Below are 19,217 nucleotides of genomic sequence, written 5' to 3' on the forward strand. Positions count from 1 at the left end.
ATTTCATTTAGTGTTCTTCAACACATCAAGTGTGGGCCTTGAGAATAGGGAATTAGTGGGAAAGAAAGAATTGGCCCCACTTCTAATCTCAGTGAACTAGTCTCAAAGGGGGAGGATTTCCTTTGAAAACCATCTGCAGCCAAATCATAAATGTTTACTTTGGAAATGCCGGTTCTATTATGCTAAAGAAAGAACACAAAGAAAATTATCCTACAATATCTCAGTCAATCCAATTGCCCTTATTTTACTGCTCCTGCGCTCTTAGAGAGTACACAAAATAGATTGCTTCCCTTTTAATTTACACAGGTTATGTCTTGTTTTAAGGATTCAGTACCAAGCTTCAGATCTCAAGGGTAGCATTTTAGCATGGAATTTATGAGTAGGAATGTAATTAGAAGGTAATAACTTTGCTTGCAGATCCACAATTAATAATGTAATGCAAATACAAAGGGATAACCTGTAATTACAAGAACTACAATTAAACAATGTATGGTGTAAAGGTTAATCAGTCACCATAACTAAGCTGTCCACAGAAGCCACACGACATCACGATTGTGCTTTTCTTTCTATCACTCCCACAGCAGTCTATCCCCTGTCATTCTTCTGCTTAGCTCTCTTGTACGCAGCCTGCCAATGTCTGCTTTAGCTGACGACAGCCTTTCTTTTCCCCAATTGAGATGCACTTTATTATCTTGTGAAGATGTCAATATTCAGTCCCTTTTGCTTATTGCAAAGCTTCAGCCAGGTCCACATTTATCAATTCTGCTCAACTGAGTGTGTAACCACCAGCTAATGTCCGATAGTTTCTGTACAATGAATTTGAATAATGTTCAATCTCACTGCTTTCATCGAGGAAACATTATCTTTAAGGGGGATTCTGGATATTGCAAACCCAGAATAATCAGATAATGATTTTATTGGACATATAAAATAGCATAAATAGAAATGACTTAAGGTGAACATTAACATGTTTTTTTCTTTTTCAAAGTGCAGATAAATCACTTTAATGTTTATGGATGCTGTTTTATTTTAAAATTGCTATCAATGGCTTTGTTTCTTGAGATCTTTATTACCCAAGAACGAACCATAGAATAACAGCAGCAGTGCGGTGTGGAAGGAGTTTATTTGTCCCACTGAGCCCATGCCGGTGATGTTGTCAGTCCCATTACTCAGCTCTTTCCCCAGAGCTTTGGATTTTTTTTCTCCTTCAAGCATTCATCCAGCTCCCTTTTGAAAGCCACGATTAAATCTGCTTCCACTCTCCTTTTAGACAGAGAATTCCAGACCATGGCTACACTGTGTGTGGAAAGGCTTTTCAACACGTCCTCAGCCAATCACCTTGCATCTATATTCCCTGGTCCTTGCCCTTCTATTGAAGTGGTGACATGCTTCATTCACTTTGTCTAGATCTGTCATGATGTTGAACATCTCCATCATGTCACCACTTAACCTCCTCATCTGTAAGGAGAACAATGCAGCTGAAGCACTTTAATAAATCAGTTCTATACCCTTATCTAAGGCTTTGACATCCTTATGTGGTGACCAGAATTGGAAGCAAGATCTTGGGTCCAACCACACCAATAATTTTAGAGGTTCAGTATAATCTCCATATTCTGTTTCTCTGTTTTTAAACTATGGGATCTGGAGATTTGTTTAGTTATAAGATCTAATCCAAGATTGGGGGCTGAAAATTTCTTTGATACCCCAACCTGACGCACATAGTCAGGTCCCTTCAGGGGTTGAATTGGTTTGCCAGGCTATATAGTAAAACCATTCGGTAAGAAATAGGACCTGCTTCCTCTGCTATAGTAGTGTCTTAGCTAATTTTGGGCCATCATACCTATCACATCCCACAGTAATGTGTCTTAGTGCATTTCATTATAAAAATCTGGCTTGACCTGAATCAACCAAGCACATGGACTTATTATTTTAGTACATGATTTGACCCAACAGATAGAGCTGGGTCCCATTGGACATGGGTCAGGTACAGGATTCCTGTGGCTTTTAAATCACATTCTCAACCAGTTGTACCATCTTCAAAGACTAATTCTCAACCAGTTGTACCATCTTCAAAGACTAATGCACATATACTGTACAGACCGGTGTCTCTGTTTCTACACGCCTTTGGAGTTGCACTGATTATTTTGCATTGCCTTTTGTTGTTCTTCCAACCAAAGAGAGTTACTTTGTACTTCTCTGTGTTAAATTCCATCCACCTGGTACCCTCTCCTTCGTTCAGTCTGTCCTCGAGCATTTCAATGTTTTTGTGTTATCTTTAAATTTCAGAATGGCTTTGTACACCCGAGTCAATGCCATCCAGGGCAAAGCAGTCCATGCAGAAACAGAGAGACCATTCCTTACCAATTCTGACAGAAATGATAAAGAATCAGTTAATCAACTAATTGGAAGTCCATAAAACAAAAAAGAGTCTATAACATGTTGTATAATACCTTTAACACCATGAAATTCTGCAGATGCTGGAGTCTGGATCAATGCTCAAAAAGTGCTGGGGGAACTCAGCAGGTCAGGCAACATCTGTGAAGGGAAATAAACAGTCGACGTTTCAGGCTGAGACCCTTCATCAGGACTGGAAAGGAAGAGGGCAGAAGCCAGAATAAGAAGGTGGGGTGGGGAGGGGTCAGAGCACACGCAGGTAGGTGATAGGCGAGTTCAGGTGAGGGGGGAAGGTAGGTGGGTGTGGGGGGGGGGAAAATGTAATAAGCTGGGAGGTGATAGGTAGAAGAGGCAAAGGGCTGAAGAAGAGGGAATCCAGTAGGAGAGGGCAGTGGACCACGGAATAAAGGATGGAGGAGAGGAGATGGGCAGGTCATCAAGACGGGGGAAGGGAGCCACAGGAATAAAGGAAGACAAAGGAGTTGGAGGGGGGGAAGAAAAAGAAGGGGTGGGGTTACTGGAAGTTAGAGAAATCAATGTTGAGGCCATCAGGTTGGAGGCTCCCAAGGCGGAACATGAGGCGTTGTTCCTCCAACCTGCATCTGGCCTCAACGTGGCAGTAGAGGAGGCCATGGATAGACATGTCATTATGGGAGTGGGATGTGGAACTGAAGTGGGTGGCCACCAGGAGGTCCTGGCTGTTGCGGCGGATGGAGCAAAGGTGCTCAACGAAGCAGTCACCCAATCTGCATCAGGTTTCACCGACGTACGGGAGGCCGCACTGGATGCAATAAATGATACCCTCGGACTCACAGATGAAGCGCTGCCTCGCCTGGAAGGATTGTCTGGGACCCTGAATGGTGGTGGGGGAGGAGGTATAGGGACAGGTGTAGCACTTGGTGAGGTTTCAGACATAAGAGCCGGGTGTTATCAGTGGGGAGGGATGGGTGGACAAGGAGTGTTGGATGTGGAGGCTCGTGGGGTGGTAGGTGAGGTCAAGGGGAACCCTGTCCCTGTTATGTCGGGGGGTGGGGGTGGAGTTGGGGGAGTGTGACCAGAGTGCTGGAACTAGAGGTCATTGTTATACAATTAATAATGGAAGTATTCAAGGAAAACACTTTTAATGCTCCTTTTATCTTTCTCCTGCTTGCTTGCGGCATGCTCCCTCCCCATGGGTATGGCTTTCCAGGACAGATGTAGAAGAAGGAGTTCAGACATAAGATCTTGGATCACTGCGTATAGCTGCTTCCCTTCCCTGGATGATTTCGTTTCAGGGATTGAAATTGGGAATTAATTCCAGGATAATCCAGGACAACTTTGGAACAGAGGCAATACTACCTCAATGCACTGTGTAATGAATTGATCTGTACGATCGGTATGCAAGACAAGTTTTTCACTGCACCTCGGTACAAGTGACAATAATAAATCAATACCAATACCCAGGCTTGGGCAAAAGAAGCTGCATCATCAACTGCATCTTTTCTCCAGCAGAAATATTCAATGATTATTACAAAAGTATTACAGGAACAATCTCATAATATGTTTTATTCTAGCATTGCTAGTATTTATAAAATAATTAATTGTCTCCTACCAAGACCAGCGAGGGAACATAAGGCCCCTCGTGAAAATGACAAGAAATTCCAAATTAATTGCTTCTGTTCATTAAAAACTAATAAACACTCAACATAATTTCAAAATCTGAGGAATCTAATTAGGTTTATACATACTTGGTCTTATGTTTAATTGTGTTGGGGGAGGCCCTTAGTACATTCTCTTAAGATCAGATCTGAGTGTTTGTTATTTCTAGAATCTAAAGTAAATTGCTACCATCTAAAGTTACAAGGTGCAATTCACAGAAACTGCAAATTAGTCTGTTTATGTTACATTCTAACAGTGACAATAGCTAATGTATATCACAAAACATGGCATGTAGCATATGGAAGCTATCTCTTGGAACAGTCAAAAGATACAATGAAGACTGCACTGAACAGAGAGTTTCCACACACTTTAAACTGAGAAAGAGAACTGTTTCATTTATAAGGCACACTGTATAAAGTGCTTTGCTGCCACTAAATTACTGAAATACAGTCAGTGACATTAAGATCATGAGATATAAGAGCAGAATTAGGCTATTCGGCCCATCGAATCTGCTCCACCATTCAAACATGGCTGATTTTTTTCAATCCCATTCTCCTCCCTTCTTCCTGTAACCTTCAATCCATTTTACCGATCAAGAACCTATCAATCTCTACCTTAAATACACCTAATGACTTGGCCTCCACAGCCATCTGTGGCAAGGAATTCCACAGATTCTTATGATCAAACCCATTTTTTTATTCTTCCTGCATTCCCATCAACTACCCCCAATCCCCCATTCTACCACTCACCCACACACAAGGGGTGATTTACAATGGCCGATTAATGTACTGACCAAAACACACACCTTTGGAATGTGAGAGGAAACTGGAGCACTTGGAGTAAACTCAAGCACTCATAGGAAGAATGTGCAAACTCCACACACCTGAGGTCAGAATTGAACCCGGGTCTCTAACACTGTGAGGCAGTGACTCTTACTAAACTCTGTGTGGAGGAATGTTGCCCAGAATGCTGGAAGACCCCCTCTCTTCTTTGAACAGTGTTGGAATCTTTTTCACACATGTGAATGGGCAAACGTTACAGGGCACCTTTTCTGGCTGTGCAAGGTTCCATCAGCAATACACTGACATCTGGGTCAAGACTATGTGCTCAACATTTTGAACAGACGTGAATGGAACTATATCCTCATCACACTTACACATCTATCATAGTTTGTGTTAATTCATTTTTGAAAGATTTTAGATGAATTTGTTCTGGAGGTTCTTTACAGTGTTAGTTTTCAGTTCATTTAAAGTGGAAAATGGCAGTACTGAGGAATGGGATACTGTTTTGGCTAGGCACATGATTCAAATAAGGCCCTGGCCAACTAGAAATGGTTACAGAAAAATGTCACCGCTATCAGTCATATCATGGTTATATCATACAGCGTGGAAACAGGCTCTTCAGACACCATGTCTGTGTTGAACATCAAGCACCTACTTACACTGATCCTACTTTAATCCCGTTTTTATTCTCCCCATACACCCTTCAACTCTCCAAAAACTCTACCACTCACCTATACACCAGGGGCAATTTTACATAACCCAATTAACCTGCCAACCTGCAATTGTTTGGGATGTGGGAAGAAACTGGAGAACTCAGATGAGCCCACACGGTCATAGGGAGAATGTGCAAACTTCCACATCAGAAATCCGGATCGAAATTGGGTGTTGGAGCTGTGAGACAGTAGCTCTAATAGCTATGTGACTGTGCCACACTTTTTTATTTCAGCTCCCAATTAAATCTCTGGTATCTATCTGGTGTCTGTCACTTACTGTCAACCGGGAGGCTCCTCCATTCTAAAGGATCATTCTAAAGTTTGTTCAAAAACTTATAGAATCATTGAAGTTAATGCAAAGAATAAAAACCACTGACTCATCCTGCGTATGCTAATTACTTCATCGCTCAGTTCTATCTAAGGAAACAACATCAAGTGTTTATTCATGCCTTTCATGTTTTCAGGACTTCCCAAAGCACTTTTATTTTTAGATTGTAGGCACAGTTGCAGAAGTCTACCCTGCTGTAATCCACTCAGTTTTATTTAGGTCACTTCACTTCTCTTATTGAAGGAGAAGTTTAATGTCCTTAAACTTCTTTTCAGCAGTTAAACTACAGACACTATAATCACCTTAATTTTTCTTGAGCCAGCAAAAGAATAATGATTCTTGTTTATGAATGGATGATCAGAAATAGCCCTCAAAAAGTCAAGAACCAAAAAAATGTTTCAGCATATCAAAGCTCATTTTCGTCCATGGTATTTTATTGCATTTTGACTAACCTCAAAACTTCCTGGATGTTTCAAATGTTTCATTGTTTGACACCTCTGACAATTATTTTCAACTCTCCCAAGAAGAGGAAAACTTATTCGGGTATTCAACTCCTCCAAGATCCAAAGAAATATAGTTTGATGGCACAAGGTGAAGAACAGTCAGGACTGGCTGTGATAGATCACATTGTCAAATAGTCTACCTGAATTTTTCTCTAAACCATCCTTCCCCATCTGAAATCACTGCACCCCGCATCCCCCTCACTCTACCCCTCAGCCCCACGTGTCAATCTTCTACTCTTTTAAGGATCACTTCAAAACCAACTTCATTGAACAAGCCTTTGGTCACTCTTCCTAATATTACTTTCTTTGGCACTGTATGTTTTGATTAAAGGCACAATATGAATGCCAGTATTCTTTAAAAAATACTTTATGTGTCTAAAGCTAATGCATGAGGGGAATAAATAGGATAGATAGAGACTTTTCTTCTTAAAACTAGAGGCCATATGTTTAAAGTAAGGGGTAGGAGATTTGGAGGGGAGTTAAGGAGGAATTTTTTCCACCCAAAGTGAGATTGAAATCTGGGAAGCACTGCCTATAATAAGAGAGATATCTTTATTAGTTACGTGTACATCAAAGCACACAGTGAAATGCATCTTTTTGCCTAGAGTGTTCTGGGCGCAACCTGCAAGTCTCGCCACGCTTCTGGCGCCAACATAGCATGCCCACAACTTCCTACCCCATATGTCTTTGAAATGTGGGAGGAAACCGGAGTACCCAGAGGAAACCCGCGCAGATACAGGGAGAACATACAAACTCCTTCCAGACAGTGGCTGGAATTGAACCCAGGTCGCTGACATCAATATTTAAGAAGTATTCTGATCAGCACTTGAATTGCCAATGTATAGAAGGCAATGGGCCAAGTGCTGAAAGTGGGGTTAGTATAGATGGGTACTTGATGATCAGTGTAGACGTGGTGGGACAAAGGGTCTGTTTCTGTGCTGTGACATATGATGTAACAAGTGGGTTAGAGCATGGAGTGTTGCTACCGAATGTGCAGTCAGAGTCCAGAGGCCCCTCTATCCAGGAGTGGAGCAGTAAGTGGGAACAAAATCTAAATTCAAATAGGAGCAACCATATCACCACGAGCAAAATTTTGTCCCAAACAGGAATGAGATTTAAAAGAAAGACTGGATCGTAATAAATTATGTGCTTTGTTTATGTTTATTTTAAAGCAGGAACAGGAGACCAGTTACACGATTATGAGGTCAAAGGGCACCAATGTCACCATTAATGGGCTGAAACCTGAGACCACCTACCTGTTCCAAATCAGGGCTCGGACAGCGGCTGGTTACGGGGCAAGCAGCCGCAAGTTTGAATTTGAGACTAGTCCTGACTGTGAGTGAAAATTAAGTTTCTTATACTGAAATGAGAGAGAGAGAAAGGGAGAGAGAGAAATTCTTCCTAGCTTTCTATGGTAACAATTAACTTATATTGTTTATGGTCTGCTTAAATTCTATCTCAAGAACAATGTTTTTATTCCTTTTGGTTTCAGCCTTCTCTATTGCTGGTGAGAACAGTCAGGTTGTAATGATTGCCATATCAGCAGCTGTGGCCATTGTTCTTCTCACAGTGGTGATGTACATCATAATTGGGAGGTCAGTTCTATATGTTCTACATTAAAACCATCATGTAACTTTATACTGTATTTGTAGTAGGTAATTGATAGTAGGTAATGTTCCTCAGTTTAGACAGTTTACTTTGAGATTGAAGGAACACTGTCCTTTATAGAATACCAGCAGAGCATTTGACCACATATTTGTTATTGAAATAGTTGGAATAGTTACTTTGATATAATGTTATAATTCCCTGTTGGTGTTTATTCATCATTAACAAGTTGCATTGGCAGTCAATTCTCCTTTATGAATTATGGCAACCGACTGATCTTCCAATTCCCACTGCCTAATTTTCACTCAGTGCAGGAGTCACAGGGCCTGGAACTGAGGTGATTGCAAATTCTCTGGATCCCTGAAGCATGAGGTTCAGGAGGATTCTAGGAGTGAATGTTGACCAGGGCACAGGGAGAACTTCCAGTTCTCCTCCAAATCATTTCGTAGGGCTTATACCTCAATGTAAAGAAAAGCATTGGATTAACAGTTCATTGAAAAGGTAGAACCTCTGGCAGTCTGTTACTCCTTTAAAACTGCCAGCAGTAGTTCCAAGTTAAGTTGTGCACTCAAGGACCCTGAGTAAAGCTTAAACCCACAACTTTGAAGGATTAAGTTGCACAAGCATAACCAAATTGGTATTGATAGCCTTTAACTTGTTAACATCCATCCATCCCAAACAAAGTCATCTGCATCAGAGGTTTATTGGCCTGGGAAAAGGGACTCGAGGAACTGGAGTTTCCTGGGATCCGGTACACAAAAACCTCAGTGTTTGGTGTGCTGTAAAAGGAAATGTACCAGGCACTGGAAGAGCACAAGTGAAAGCCCCAGCTGGATTTGATTAGGACTTCTACTATGACGTTTTTTGATCTTTAAGAAAGCAGTTACCTAATCCTTTTTAATTATCACTCACGAGTTCCTACGTGGAGCAGGCAACCACCATATTTTGTGGCCTGTGCAGTTAGAGGGGTGTTGGAGTTGGAGTGCTATCAAAGGTGAGCTCCCGTTAATGCAGGTAAATGTATCTCCCTAATTCTATACACCTTGATGGGGTCAGATCACTGGAGAGCAAATCTTAGCACTTCCACTGGGAGAACAGCCTTGTTGATTTTCAGTACAATCATTCAGATATCTTAAATAAGTAAGCATAGACTACAGTAGCCAGAGGGATGAGGAACATTAAATAAAAGCAGTGAAGAGTAAGTAATACAGCGAGCAAATATAGAGTTACTTCCCTACCTTGTCTTAGCTCACTAATGAAATCAAAACATGCTGCCTTAGACCAACAATCAATCGCAGCTTGCTCTTGTTATAATATTCACCAGATGTAATAAGATAAACCAAGAAGGGAATTGGAAGAATCATTGTGAAAGTTCCTGGTGTTATACTGACAAATTCAAATGTGCCCAGTTTTTTTCCATTCCTGTATTTGGTGACAAGATGTTTGACAATTACACAAGTAATTTTCTTCAGTGCTGTGAAATTTTGAATGCTAAGGTTACTAAGAGTTTGTTTGATTTATGTGCAGATTTTGTGGGTACAACAAATCAAAGCATATTTCTGATGACAAAAGAATATATTACCCAAATGGTCACAGTGAGTATTGAACCTGCAAGCGTTTTGCAATTAACTAGAGAAAATGTTGGAAATGCTCAGCAGGTCAGCAGCATCTCATTTATCAGACTGCTGTTTGTGGAACCTTGCAGTGCTCAAATTGGTCGCTGCATTTGCTTGCTTTATATTGCAACTGTGACAACACATCTGAAAACAGTTCATTGGCTGTGCAATGTTTTGAGACACCTTGCTAATGTGAAAGGAGTTATATAAATGAAAGCTCTTTCTTTCATGGTAAAGGGATGTCATAGTATGCAATCGTCCCCTGTATCATGAGTCCAATACTTTCATCTCCTACATTAGTTACTTTCAGAATATTTGTTTATTGGCTTCATTGATTTTCAGTGTCATAAGCTGAGGAGTGATGATTTCTCTGACACAGACATGAATTAGGAGCAAGATTAGCCCACTCAACCCCTTAGTCCTGCTCCACCATTTAATGAGATCATGGATGATCTGACTGTAATCGCATCTACCCACAGTAACCTTTCACCCCTTGCTTATTAAGCATCTATCGGCCTTAAAAATATTCAAAGACTCTGCTTCCACTCTCCTTTGAGAAACAAACAGTCATCTGGGAGAAATAAAATTGCCTCATCTCTGTCTTAAATGGGTGACCCACTTATTTTTAAATTGTGGTCCCAAGTTCTAGATTCTTCCACAGGAGGAAACATCCCAGCCACATTCACCCTGTCAAGACACATTAGGATTGTATAAATTGCATTTTAGTGTCCCACAATCTTCTAAACTCCAGCAATACATGCCTAGCTTGTCTAACTTTTCTTCATAAGACAGCCTGCCCCTTATACCTATTAGTGTAGTGAAGTTTCTCTGAACTGCTTCTAATACATTAACATCCTTCCTTAAATAAGGAGACCAATACTATACAGAGTATTGCAGGTATGGTCTCACCAAAACTGAAGAATAAGCTTCCCATTTTTCTATTCAATTCTTTCACAGTAAACAATAATATTCTGCTAGTTTTCTTAAGCTACTGCTGTATTCACAGAACTCACCCAGACAACCCACCTGGGTTTGAATTTTTGCGGCACTCTGCATTTTGCAGTGTCTACAGTACCTTTAAACTCTTTTATTTCTTCTACTCATTTCTGCTGTATTTCCACAGGAAACAAAAACTCCTTTTAAGTTGACCTTTACTCAGCACTGTCACAGATAACAATTACCCACTCTCAGCTAGGGAACTCAACTGAGCCACCTGATGGATTTGAAAGAGAGAAAGGATTTGAAAGGATTTGAGTTCAAGCAGAGAGAACAGCGGGAGGTTTGGTAAGCTTGGCCTTGACCAAAGGGGATAACTCGACATACTCAGAAGAAATAGGACAGTGGGGTCTGATGCCATTTTATAAGCCCTCCAATTTTACTTCCCATTGAAATCAATAAAGTGTACAATTTGTACAACTGGGAGATTTAATGAGCTTTTGACTCAGAACCACCTCTTTAAAGTTGGGTTGTTGGAGTTGAAATTGGGACATGGGCCTTCAGGATTAGACATGTAATATCTCTGGTGTCTGAAGAGATTTGCCTTTGCTGTATGCACCTTGAAAAGGAAGCTATCAAGAGTGTTTTGTATCCAAGGGCAATCTCAGGGCAATATCTGACTCAAAGGAAATTTTTTCATTGCGAAGGGTCATATCAGCGTTGAACTTTTATACATTTAAATCATTTCAGGCTACTAGTGCTTGTTAGTTGGTCTTTGGTTCACTGTTAGTTTGTTACAGAAATGCTCTTAAATTTCCACATAGTAGGAAAGTAATAGGAAAAGAACTAGCAATATTTCTACCAGATGGGAGTCTTTGTAGAAGTGCGGGACTGCATTGTCGACACACGTTTAACCAGATAGATTCAGTAATAATTCTAGGTCTAGTGAAACGACAGCACTGAGGCACAACTAGTAGAGCTGCTGTCTCACAGCTCCAGTGACCGGTATTTGATCCTGACCTCTGGTAGCTGTCTGCGTAGAGTTTGCACGTTCTCACTGTGGCTGCAGGAGTTTCTCCCCGGACGGTTCCAGTTTCCTTCCACATCCAAGGACGTGCCAGCTGGTAGGTTAATGGGTCACTGTAAATTGTCGCTAGTATGTTGATGACTGGTAGAATCTGAAGGTAGAGGTTGGGGTGGGAGGAAGTTGATGGGACTAACAAGAGAATAGAATGAGCTTAAGGTAGGATTAATAATAAAGTATGGGTGCTTGATAGTCAGCATGGACTTGATAGGCCAAATAACCTGTTTCCTTGCTAAATCTCTCTATGACTCTAATATCAGCAGGCAAAGCTTTCAGAATGTCGTGAATCAGTCACGACATAATTGTGCATGAGGATATCTATTAAAGCTGTTTCAGTTCATTTAATCACACAGTCATGATATAAAAAATGATAGCTCCCAGTTGCTCCTTAAATGATCCCAGCCATCACATCATTTTCCTGCCTACTAGTGCTTACCATGCTATACGTGAAAATGAATTTCCTGAAAATCAGTCCTTGCCTTGAGCTACTTTGAACATATTACTCACATCTCCCTACTGCAGCTTAAAATAATTTACCAGACTTACCTTTCCCGTACTGTTGGTGGGTTGAATCCCGGAACCTGCTATCCAGTAGCACTGTGCCACACAAAGGACTCAGCAGTTCAGAAAGGTGGCTCACCAGAACCTTTCTCAAGGAAACTTTGGGATGATCAATAAATGTTGCCTTGCCAGTGATGCCCAAATCCCAAAAAGCAAATAAGCAAAAAAAACTTTGAGATTCCCACTTCAAAGTTAAAACACCCATGTTTTTTTCCAGCCTTTCACTATTACCCTGATCTCTAACATAATTGCAGGCAGCCGTCACTATACTTTCATTTTCTAGTAATCTCCAATGCCAGTGTCATTTGAAAGAGCAAGCAGACTGGTTGGCTAGTTACAGTAGAACCAAGAGCACTGAGAATTAATACGAATATATACCAATACTTCCTAAGGAGAAAACAATGACGCTCATATCTCCATTCAAACTCAAGTAGAAATATGAGATTCTGCTGCCTTGATAGATCTGTAGAATCATGATGTACTAACTGTCAAACTGTCAAAAATGATCCAGATCTGAAAAACACACAATTCAGAGAGAAGAACACTTTAGAGCAAAAAGCAATAGAATCTGTCTGATTCTTTGATGGAAAAGATTTGGGCAAGGTTGAAGTACAACCAGATGAACTTTAATATCATTCTTTTAAATAACTTCTATGTAAATCTCTAAATTGAGCCAGTGTAATGCATGATCTGGCTAATTGCTGCTGCCTTTATTTCCACACATGTCAGTACCTTAGATGAGTGTGGACCTTAATTAGCTGCTTTTGTAAAGGGAGAAAACATGAGCGAGTCATCCATTTCTGCTCTTACATAGTTTGGATGGATGGGATAGAAAGAGGTGCAGAGGAAGTGTGACTAGCAAGCCAAGAATTTTATTGTTCTTGTTGGAGAGTGGTGAAGTGGAGCATTGGTAAAGGGGAAATAAAGTTTAAAAATTCAGTAATTCCACTGAATCTGAAATGGTTGAGGCAGATGGACTAGTTCTCAACAATTCTAGGATCTCTTCTCTTCATAGTGATTGTAGAAGCCAGAAGTGTTGAGAATATTGTTAAGTTGTGTTAATATCCTGGGTAAGTGTGATGTTTCTCATCTTTTCTGTTAACAGTTAAACTTCCAGGTCTACGAACATATGTAGACCCACACACATATGAGGACCCCAGCCAAGCTGTCCACGAGTTTGCCAAGGAGCTAGATTCTTCCTCCATATCTATTGATAAAGTTGTTGGTGCAGGTATTACATTTTATGTATGATTATTTGAAGGCTGCAGATTGATGATACAGGACAATTGATGGTTATTTCAGTGCTATCCAGGCTCTGCATTGAATTGGACACAGAAGTGAGAGCCTCCGCTGATAATGTGAGGTTATCATATCTACATCATCTGGGTTATTGATCCTGATACATCTTTATCAAACTTTTGGGTACCAACAGACCTGTCCAATCTGCACCGTGGCTTGGGATGGGGGAGAAGCAAGGGAGACTCTTTGGGGTCAGAAATTGCTTTGCTACCTTTTATTGTCACAAGAATACTGATGTGAGTCTACTTAATGCTACTTGTGAAAATTGCATACAGAGTGACACCTTCATTGCAACCTTCACAGAACGGTAATGCTGGGTTTCCCAGTGTAGCATCACACTGAAGGTGATATTGTTGGTTTCAACACAGCACTCCCTGCTAGTGAGTTGTATGTTCTTGGAGCTGAGAGCATTTAGCATCACAGCCAGCTGTTAAAAGGACAATGTAAACAATTCTCTTCCAGTTACAGTGTGGTGTTGCTGCTGAATAAATAGATGGGGCAAAGATGGGAGTATGCAATCTGCCTGTCCTTGATTGAGGAGTTTAGATGACCTCCTAAATGCAACAGTGAGCAGCAAACTGTGAGATGTGGCAGAGGTCAGCAACAGCAGCCTGGAATGATCCTGATGCTGGGCTGATAGCAGCACCCGTGATCTTGACCTTTACAGACAAAGCCAATAGTGTACGCATTTAAGAATGTAGAAGTCACAGATCTCAGTGAAGACAGTTTGAGTCTTGGCCCCTTAAATAGCACAGTTTCAATGGAACTGGTTAGTAAAACCTCATTGTTCAATGAGTAAATAAGAACCATCATTTATCAGCTTGAATAAAAATCCTGTTGAAAGGCTCAGGAGTCGAATTTACAATGGGTGCCAAGGCACCCAGAAATATGCATAAAATTGATTTAAGCCAGTTTCCAACTACACAACACCATTTCTCCTTGGCCTTTTAGGTCTGAATTTTAGGTTCTTCTCCCATTCAGCGGTCACATAGCTCTTCTCACATTCAGTGGTCTTATGAAGCAGCTCTGTTCTGAAGAGAGGCAGATAGCCCCATAACTCATGCCCTTCACCAGTGTGCAGGTCCCAGCCCCATTTTTATTAAGTCCCCATACTGGAACTCAGTTACTCATTATTAGTTACTCAGTACATCTCATTTACTTCGCTGGAGCACCATTAAGAACCCAGCAGTGGATTATTGGTCTTATTTAAGTTTTAAAGATTGATCAAAATATTTTCAGATCAGAAGAAAAAATGATGAATTTTTAACTTGCTTAGGACTACATGTAATGTGAGAGGTATGGGATATAGAGCACAGTTTGAAATTACAGACAACAACATTGTCTTTTTGTATCATAGGAGAATTTGGAGAAGTGTGCAGTGGTCGGCTGAAGCTACCCTCCAAAAAGGAGATCTCAGTAGCCATCAAGACCCTTAAAGTTGGTTATACAGAGAAACAACGACGGGATTTCCTGAGTGAAGCAAGCATCATGGGACAGTTTGATCATCCAAACATCATTCATCTGGAAGGGGTAGTCACAAAAAGTAAGGGACTTGCCTTAATAGAAGCAGCATTTTTACTAATATTCTTCATTGGAGAAGAGGGGAATGCAAATAAGCATCCCCATGTTGGAATATGGAATATAGAGGATGACGGAACTTTTCATACAAACTTACCACGATACACAATATTCAAACTCCATTGTACTCTTAATACAGTCCATGTCGCTAACTAAGCTGCTTTTACAACTAGCAGAGTAATTTGGTTTTAAACAGAGAGATATTCTTTCAGACCTTAGAATTGTTATCTAATTGTTTTTCTGTGGTAAGTGTTACCATAACTGCTGGATCCTACATTTCTACATTGCAGGGTTTGATTTGCATCTATTCTTAACTCTTCTATGTCCACGATGATTGCAAGTAGAAGAATATGTCAACAGGTGACAACAGTAGCAGAACATTCGATTCAATGCAATTAATACAACCAGTCTTTAAAATGTGTGTAAAAAAAGTATATTAGCACACATACAGAAAACCCCAAACGTGAACATGGGGAAACTAAATTTGTATATCTCGAAAAATTTGAAGATTGGGAAGGTATTTTTGAGTCCTCTTCAATGTGAATAAAGAACAAGAAACTTGGTTGGGCAGAACCACAAACCTTTTCAGAGATTTCCTTATTTTCCCCTCCAAGTCCATTAATGGATGGCAGATATAGTGGTGGGCTATTGTAGGCACAAGTATTTCTTACTCACAATTTTCTTATAATTGCTCACCCAAGCAATCCAATACTGCTGGAAGCACCAAGATTTTTTATATGTATGAGAGTATTGATGTCTGTTCATTCTTCATTATTAGGCTTTTCCCTATTATTATGTGAGAGGACTACAGATACTAATGACTGATGTTGGATTCAACTGTTTTAATTAGTTTTTTAACATGTGTAGTGTTTAATACACCTCAAGTGGTTGCACAGGGAATGGCCGCTTCCTAGCTTATTGGTTCGTCCATCAGGTGAATATGTGTTTTTTCACTGGTTGGTTTGGCCACAGGTATCTAATAGGTTTCCTGATTGGACTATTGTTAGCTAAGGAGTACCGCTTATCTCAGGTATAAAAGGTGTAGTTTTTTTGTTATTCTCTCTCTTGCTCTCTCCACCCCCCCCCCCCCCCCCCCCCCCCCCCCCCCCCCCCGACTCTAGCTCATCTTTGGTTCTTTTTGTCTTGACCCATCTCCCGGTAGTAAAGCTAGTGCCATGTGCTCTGTGACTGTTTCTATGTTTTAAACTTTTCCAATAAAACTTTGTGAAGCACCGAGTTGTTTTCAACTCATTCCTGGACTCCTGAAAGAACCTGTGGATTCGAAACTAACTGGATCCGACACTGACTACAGATAGGTGTGAGCCCAGCAGTACAATTTTTTCAGCTGATTACTTAAGCTTTCTTTTGGATCCTTCTTATGCGAAAAAGATAGGGCATACTTACTGATTCATTACTTAGTATTCTTATTAGAATCACAGTAACAACTTCTCTATCATAAAAATTAAACTTAAGCAAAATAATGTTTTTTTTAATTTATATCATGTTATGTTAAACTTGCAATTGTGACCTTTCTTTAGGTAAGCCTGTCATGATTGTTACCGAATACATGGAAAATGGTTCCTTGGACAGTTTCCTCAGGGTAAGCCTACTAATGATTTGTCAGGTATAGCAGTTCAAGTAAACACCCTATTTTTTGACTTAGACTGAATGCAAAAAAAACTCATCCATTCTTTTTAAGAGACATGATGCCCAGTTCACAGTCATCCAGCTTGTCGGCATGCTTCGGGGGATAGCTTCAGGTATGAAGTACCTGTCCGACATGGGCTACGTGCACCGGGACCTTGCTGCTCGCAATATTCTCGTCAACAGCAACTTGGTGTGTAAGGTGTCTGACTTTGGGCTTTCCAGGGTTCTTGAAGATGATCCTGAAGCTGCATACACAACACGGGTAAGAAATCGCCCTCCTGCCCAGATTGTGCTGTCAATTCTATCTCTTGTGTATAACTTGATAAAAATCAGGACATGCACCATGTAGAAGCTGGAAGTTTATTAAAGCAGACTAATTCTACTTTATTGTATTTTGACGTGCAGATGTGTTGTAAACTAGGTAGATTAATTGCAAGCTCTAAAAGCACAGATGTTACTGCAGGTCAAGTACAAAAAAAGATCTGATTTTCTTGTGCAACTACTTTCTCACATCCAGCTTCAGCATCTCTCTGTGCATACCACATTCATTTCTTGGTACTTTATTGATATCCTGATGGCCTGGGCCCCCCTCACTCTCTTCTGTTGCTTCTCCTACACAGCGTATGCTTTACAGCCTATTCCTCCTTCCCACTTTGTCATCCACCTCCTACCACCATTCTGCCTTAAGGAGAAAGATAATGGAAGAAAGACTTGCATTTTGGTAGCACCTTTGATAACTTAAACGTGATTTATAGCCAATGAAGTTCTCTTAAAGAGTCAATGTTGTTACAATGTAGAAAAGCACACAGCAAGCAATAGGTTTCACAGCATGTGGATTACTCCTTAAAATCACAAAAGTGATATTTTAAAATGCAATAATATTTACTGTATTACTTGGAGTGCCTGGGTCAGCATGAATTACTACCTTAAGTGTAATTCCTTCATGAATAACTTCAATCCACACAGGAATGAATCCATTAATTACATCCTCCACTCTTAACAGAATTTAACAATTACATTTTCTGTAGAGACTTCCCCCAAGCCCACACACAGTTGGCACAATAAATAACACTACACCACCAATTAGCTTCTTTTGTTAGCCATGGGAAGGCTCAAACATCTGGATGTCAACTGGAGAAAACCTCCTGAACTTCATTAACTCCACTTGCTTCTGACAATCTTTGGACAATTATCTAGGCAAAACTAAAATAGCATCTTCATCAGAGCTCTGGTTACTGCAAGTTGCTTTGTTTTGTTGCCTCTGGTGTGCTAACCCCATGACACATACGCACCTGATGGTAGCCTTTTATCTAAATAATTCATCATAATAATATTAGTGCAAGTTCAGCAATATTCAGTAAATCCACAAAAATGTTGTGATAGCTTTACAGCCAGAATATTTTATCATAGAATTCTTGCAATTTCAGTTTAGTTATTAGCCCACCAGCAATCAGTGTATTCATGTGATATTGTGTCTGCATTTTGAGTGGAAACATTAGCTATTGAAAATAAACTGGTTAAAATAACATACCATTTGATATAATTTTGCCACCAGAGTTTGCCAACATCTTGTCATAGTTCTACCTTGACGGTTCCCAGATGGTAGAACAAGAAGGATTTCAGAAAGGCTATTTTCCCCTCCAAATCAGGAGTTTGAAATGGTCTGCAATTGTTATTACTATAAAAAAATTGCAGTCTCGGTGTACAGTATTGCAGTCCTGATTTACAACTTGGCATCATTTGTGAAGATTCCCATGAGGATTAGATGTAGAAAAATGTTAAAGATATTTTTTCAAGATCCCGGTACACAGATGGAACTGTCTTCTCAGGAGTTTATGTCATGTAGCAAACTTTGCAAGGTGATGTAATCACTCTAAGATCATCACAAAATCTTTTGCATAAGATGCTGAATAGAATTTGTCACACATTTTACAAGATATTCAGCTATGCAACTGCAGAGATGAGTTACCATCAGCTTGAGAATTTAGTGTAGACATCCTGTGCCTGTAAGTTTCAGTGAATAATAACATTCAGAATGCAAGATTTATTACTTACCTTCACGTGTAGCAGTAGAATTTGTTGGGCCTTATCTTCTCAATCAGTTTTACAGTTTTTGTCTTTTGACACAGCCATTCAGCTACCTGTACAGGATCAATGGCTTAGAGCATTACTCCTGACTAACAATACAAGAATCTGACTAAAACAGTCCTAAACCAAAAACTCAGCTGCCTAAAGCAAGCTACCTGCTAGTTGTGAATATGACAGTGAATGCAATATTGCTGGAACAAAACATGCTGTGTAACTGTGCATTTCTTGTCTGATTTAAGGGAAGCCTTCTAATGCTTCCTCAAACATGTGAGGTTTATGAAGCAAAAGCCTTTCAGAATTACAGAAACAAGAGGTATCAAAGGATAAGTAGACCTTGCTGCAATGTAAATGTTAACATTACATGCAAAAGGTCCAAAAACAACCAAATTATTTATCATCAATGACCAAAGTTGCAGAAAATGCACATGTGGGCCAAAATCAAAGC

General features: G+C 40.2%; 1 protein-coding gene across 1 annotated transcript in view; it reads left to right on the plus strand.

Annotated features, from left to right (window-relative positions):
* Nucleotides 1-19,217, plus strand: part of LOC127569856 (ephrin type-A receptor 3) — a 218,258-nt gene that overhangs the window by 161,018 nt on the left and 38,023 nt on the right. Inside the window, exons 7-13 of the mRNA XM_052014841.1 lie at nt 7,534-7,693; nt 7,851-7,953; nt 9,491-9,558; nt 13,266-13,391; nt 14,817-15,002; nt 16,576-16,637; nt 16,737-16,946. Coding sequence (XP_051870801.1) covers nt 7,534-7,693; nt 7,851-7,953; nt 9,491-9,558; nt 13,266-13,391; nt 14,817-15,002; nt 16,576-16,637; nt 16,737-16,946 — 915 coding nt within the window. The remainder of the gene's footprint in view (nt 1-7,533; nt 7,694-7,850; nt 7,954-9,490; nt 9,559-13,265; nt 13,392-14,816; nt 15,003-16,575; nt 16,638-16,736; nt 16,947-19,217) is intronic.

Source organism: Pristis pectinata, chromosome 4 (genome assembly GCF_009764475.1).
Source record: "Pristis pectinata isolate sPriPec2 chromosome 4, sPriPec2.1.pri, whole genome shotgun sequence".
In the NCBI taxonomy this organism is placed as follows: domain Eukaryota; kingdom Metazoa; phylum Chordata; class Chondrichthyes; order Rhinopristiformes; family Pristidae; genus Pristis; species Pristis pectinata.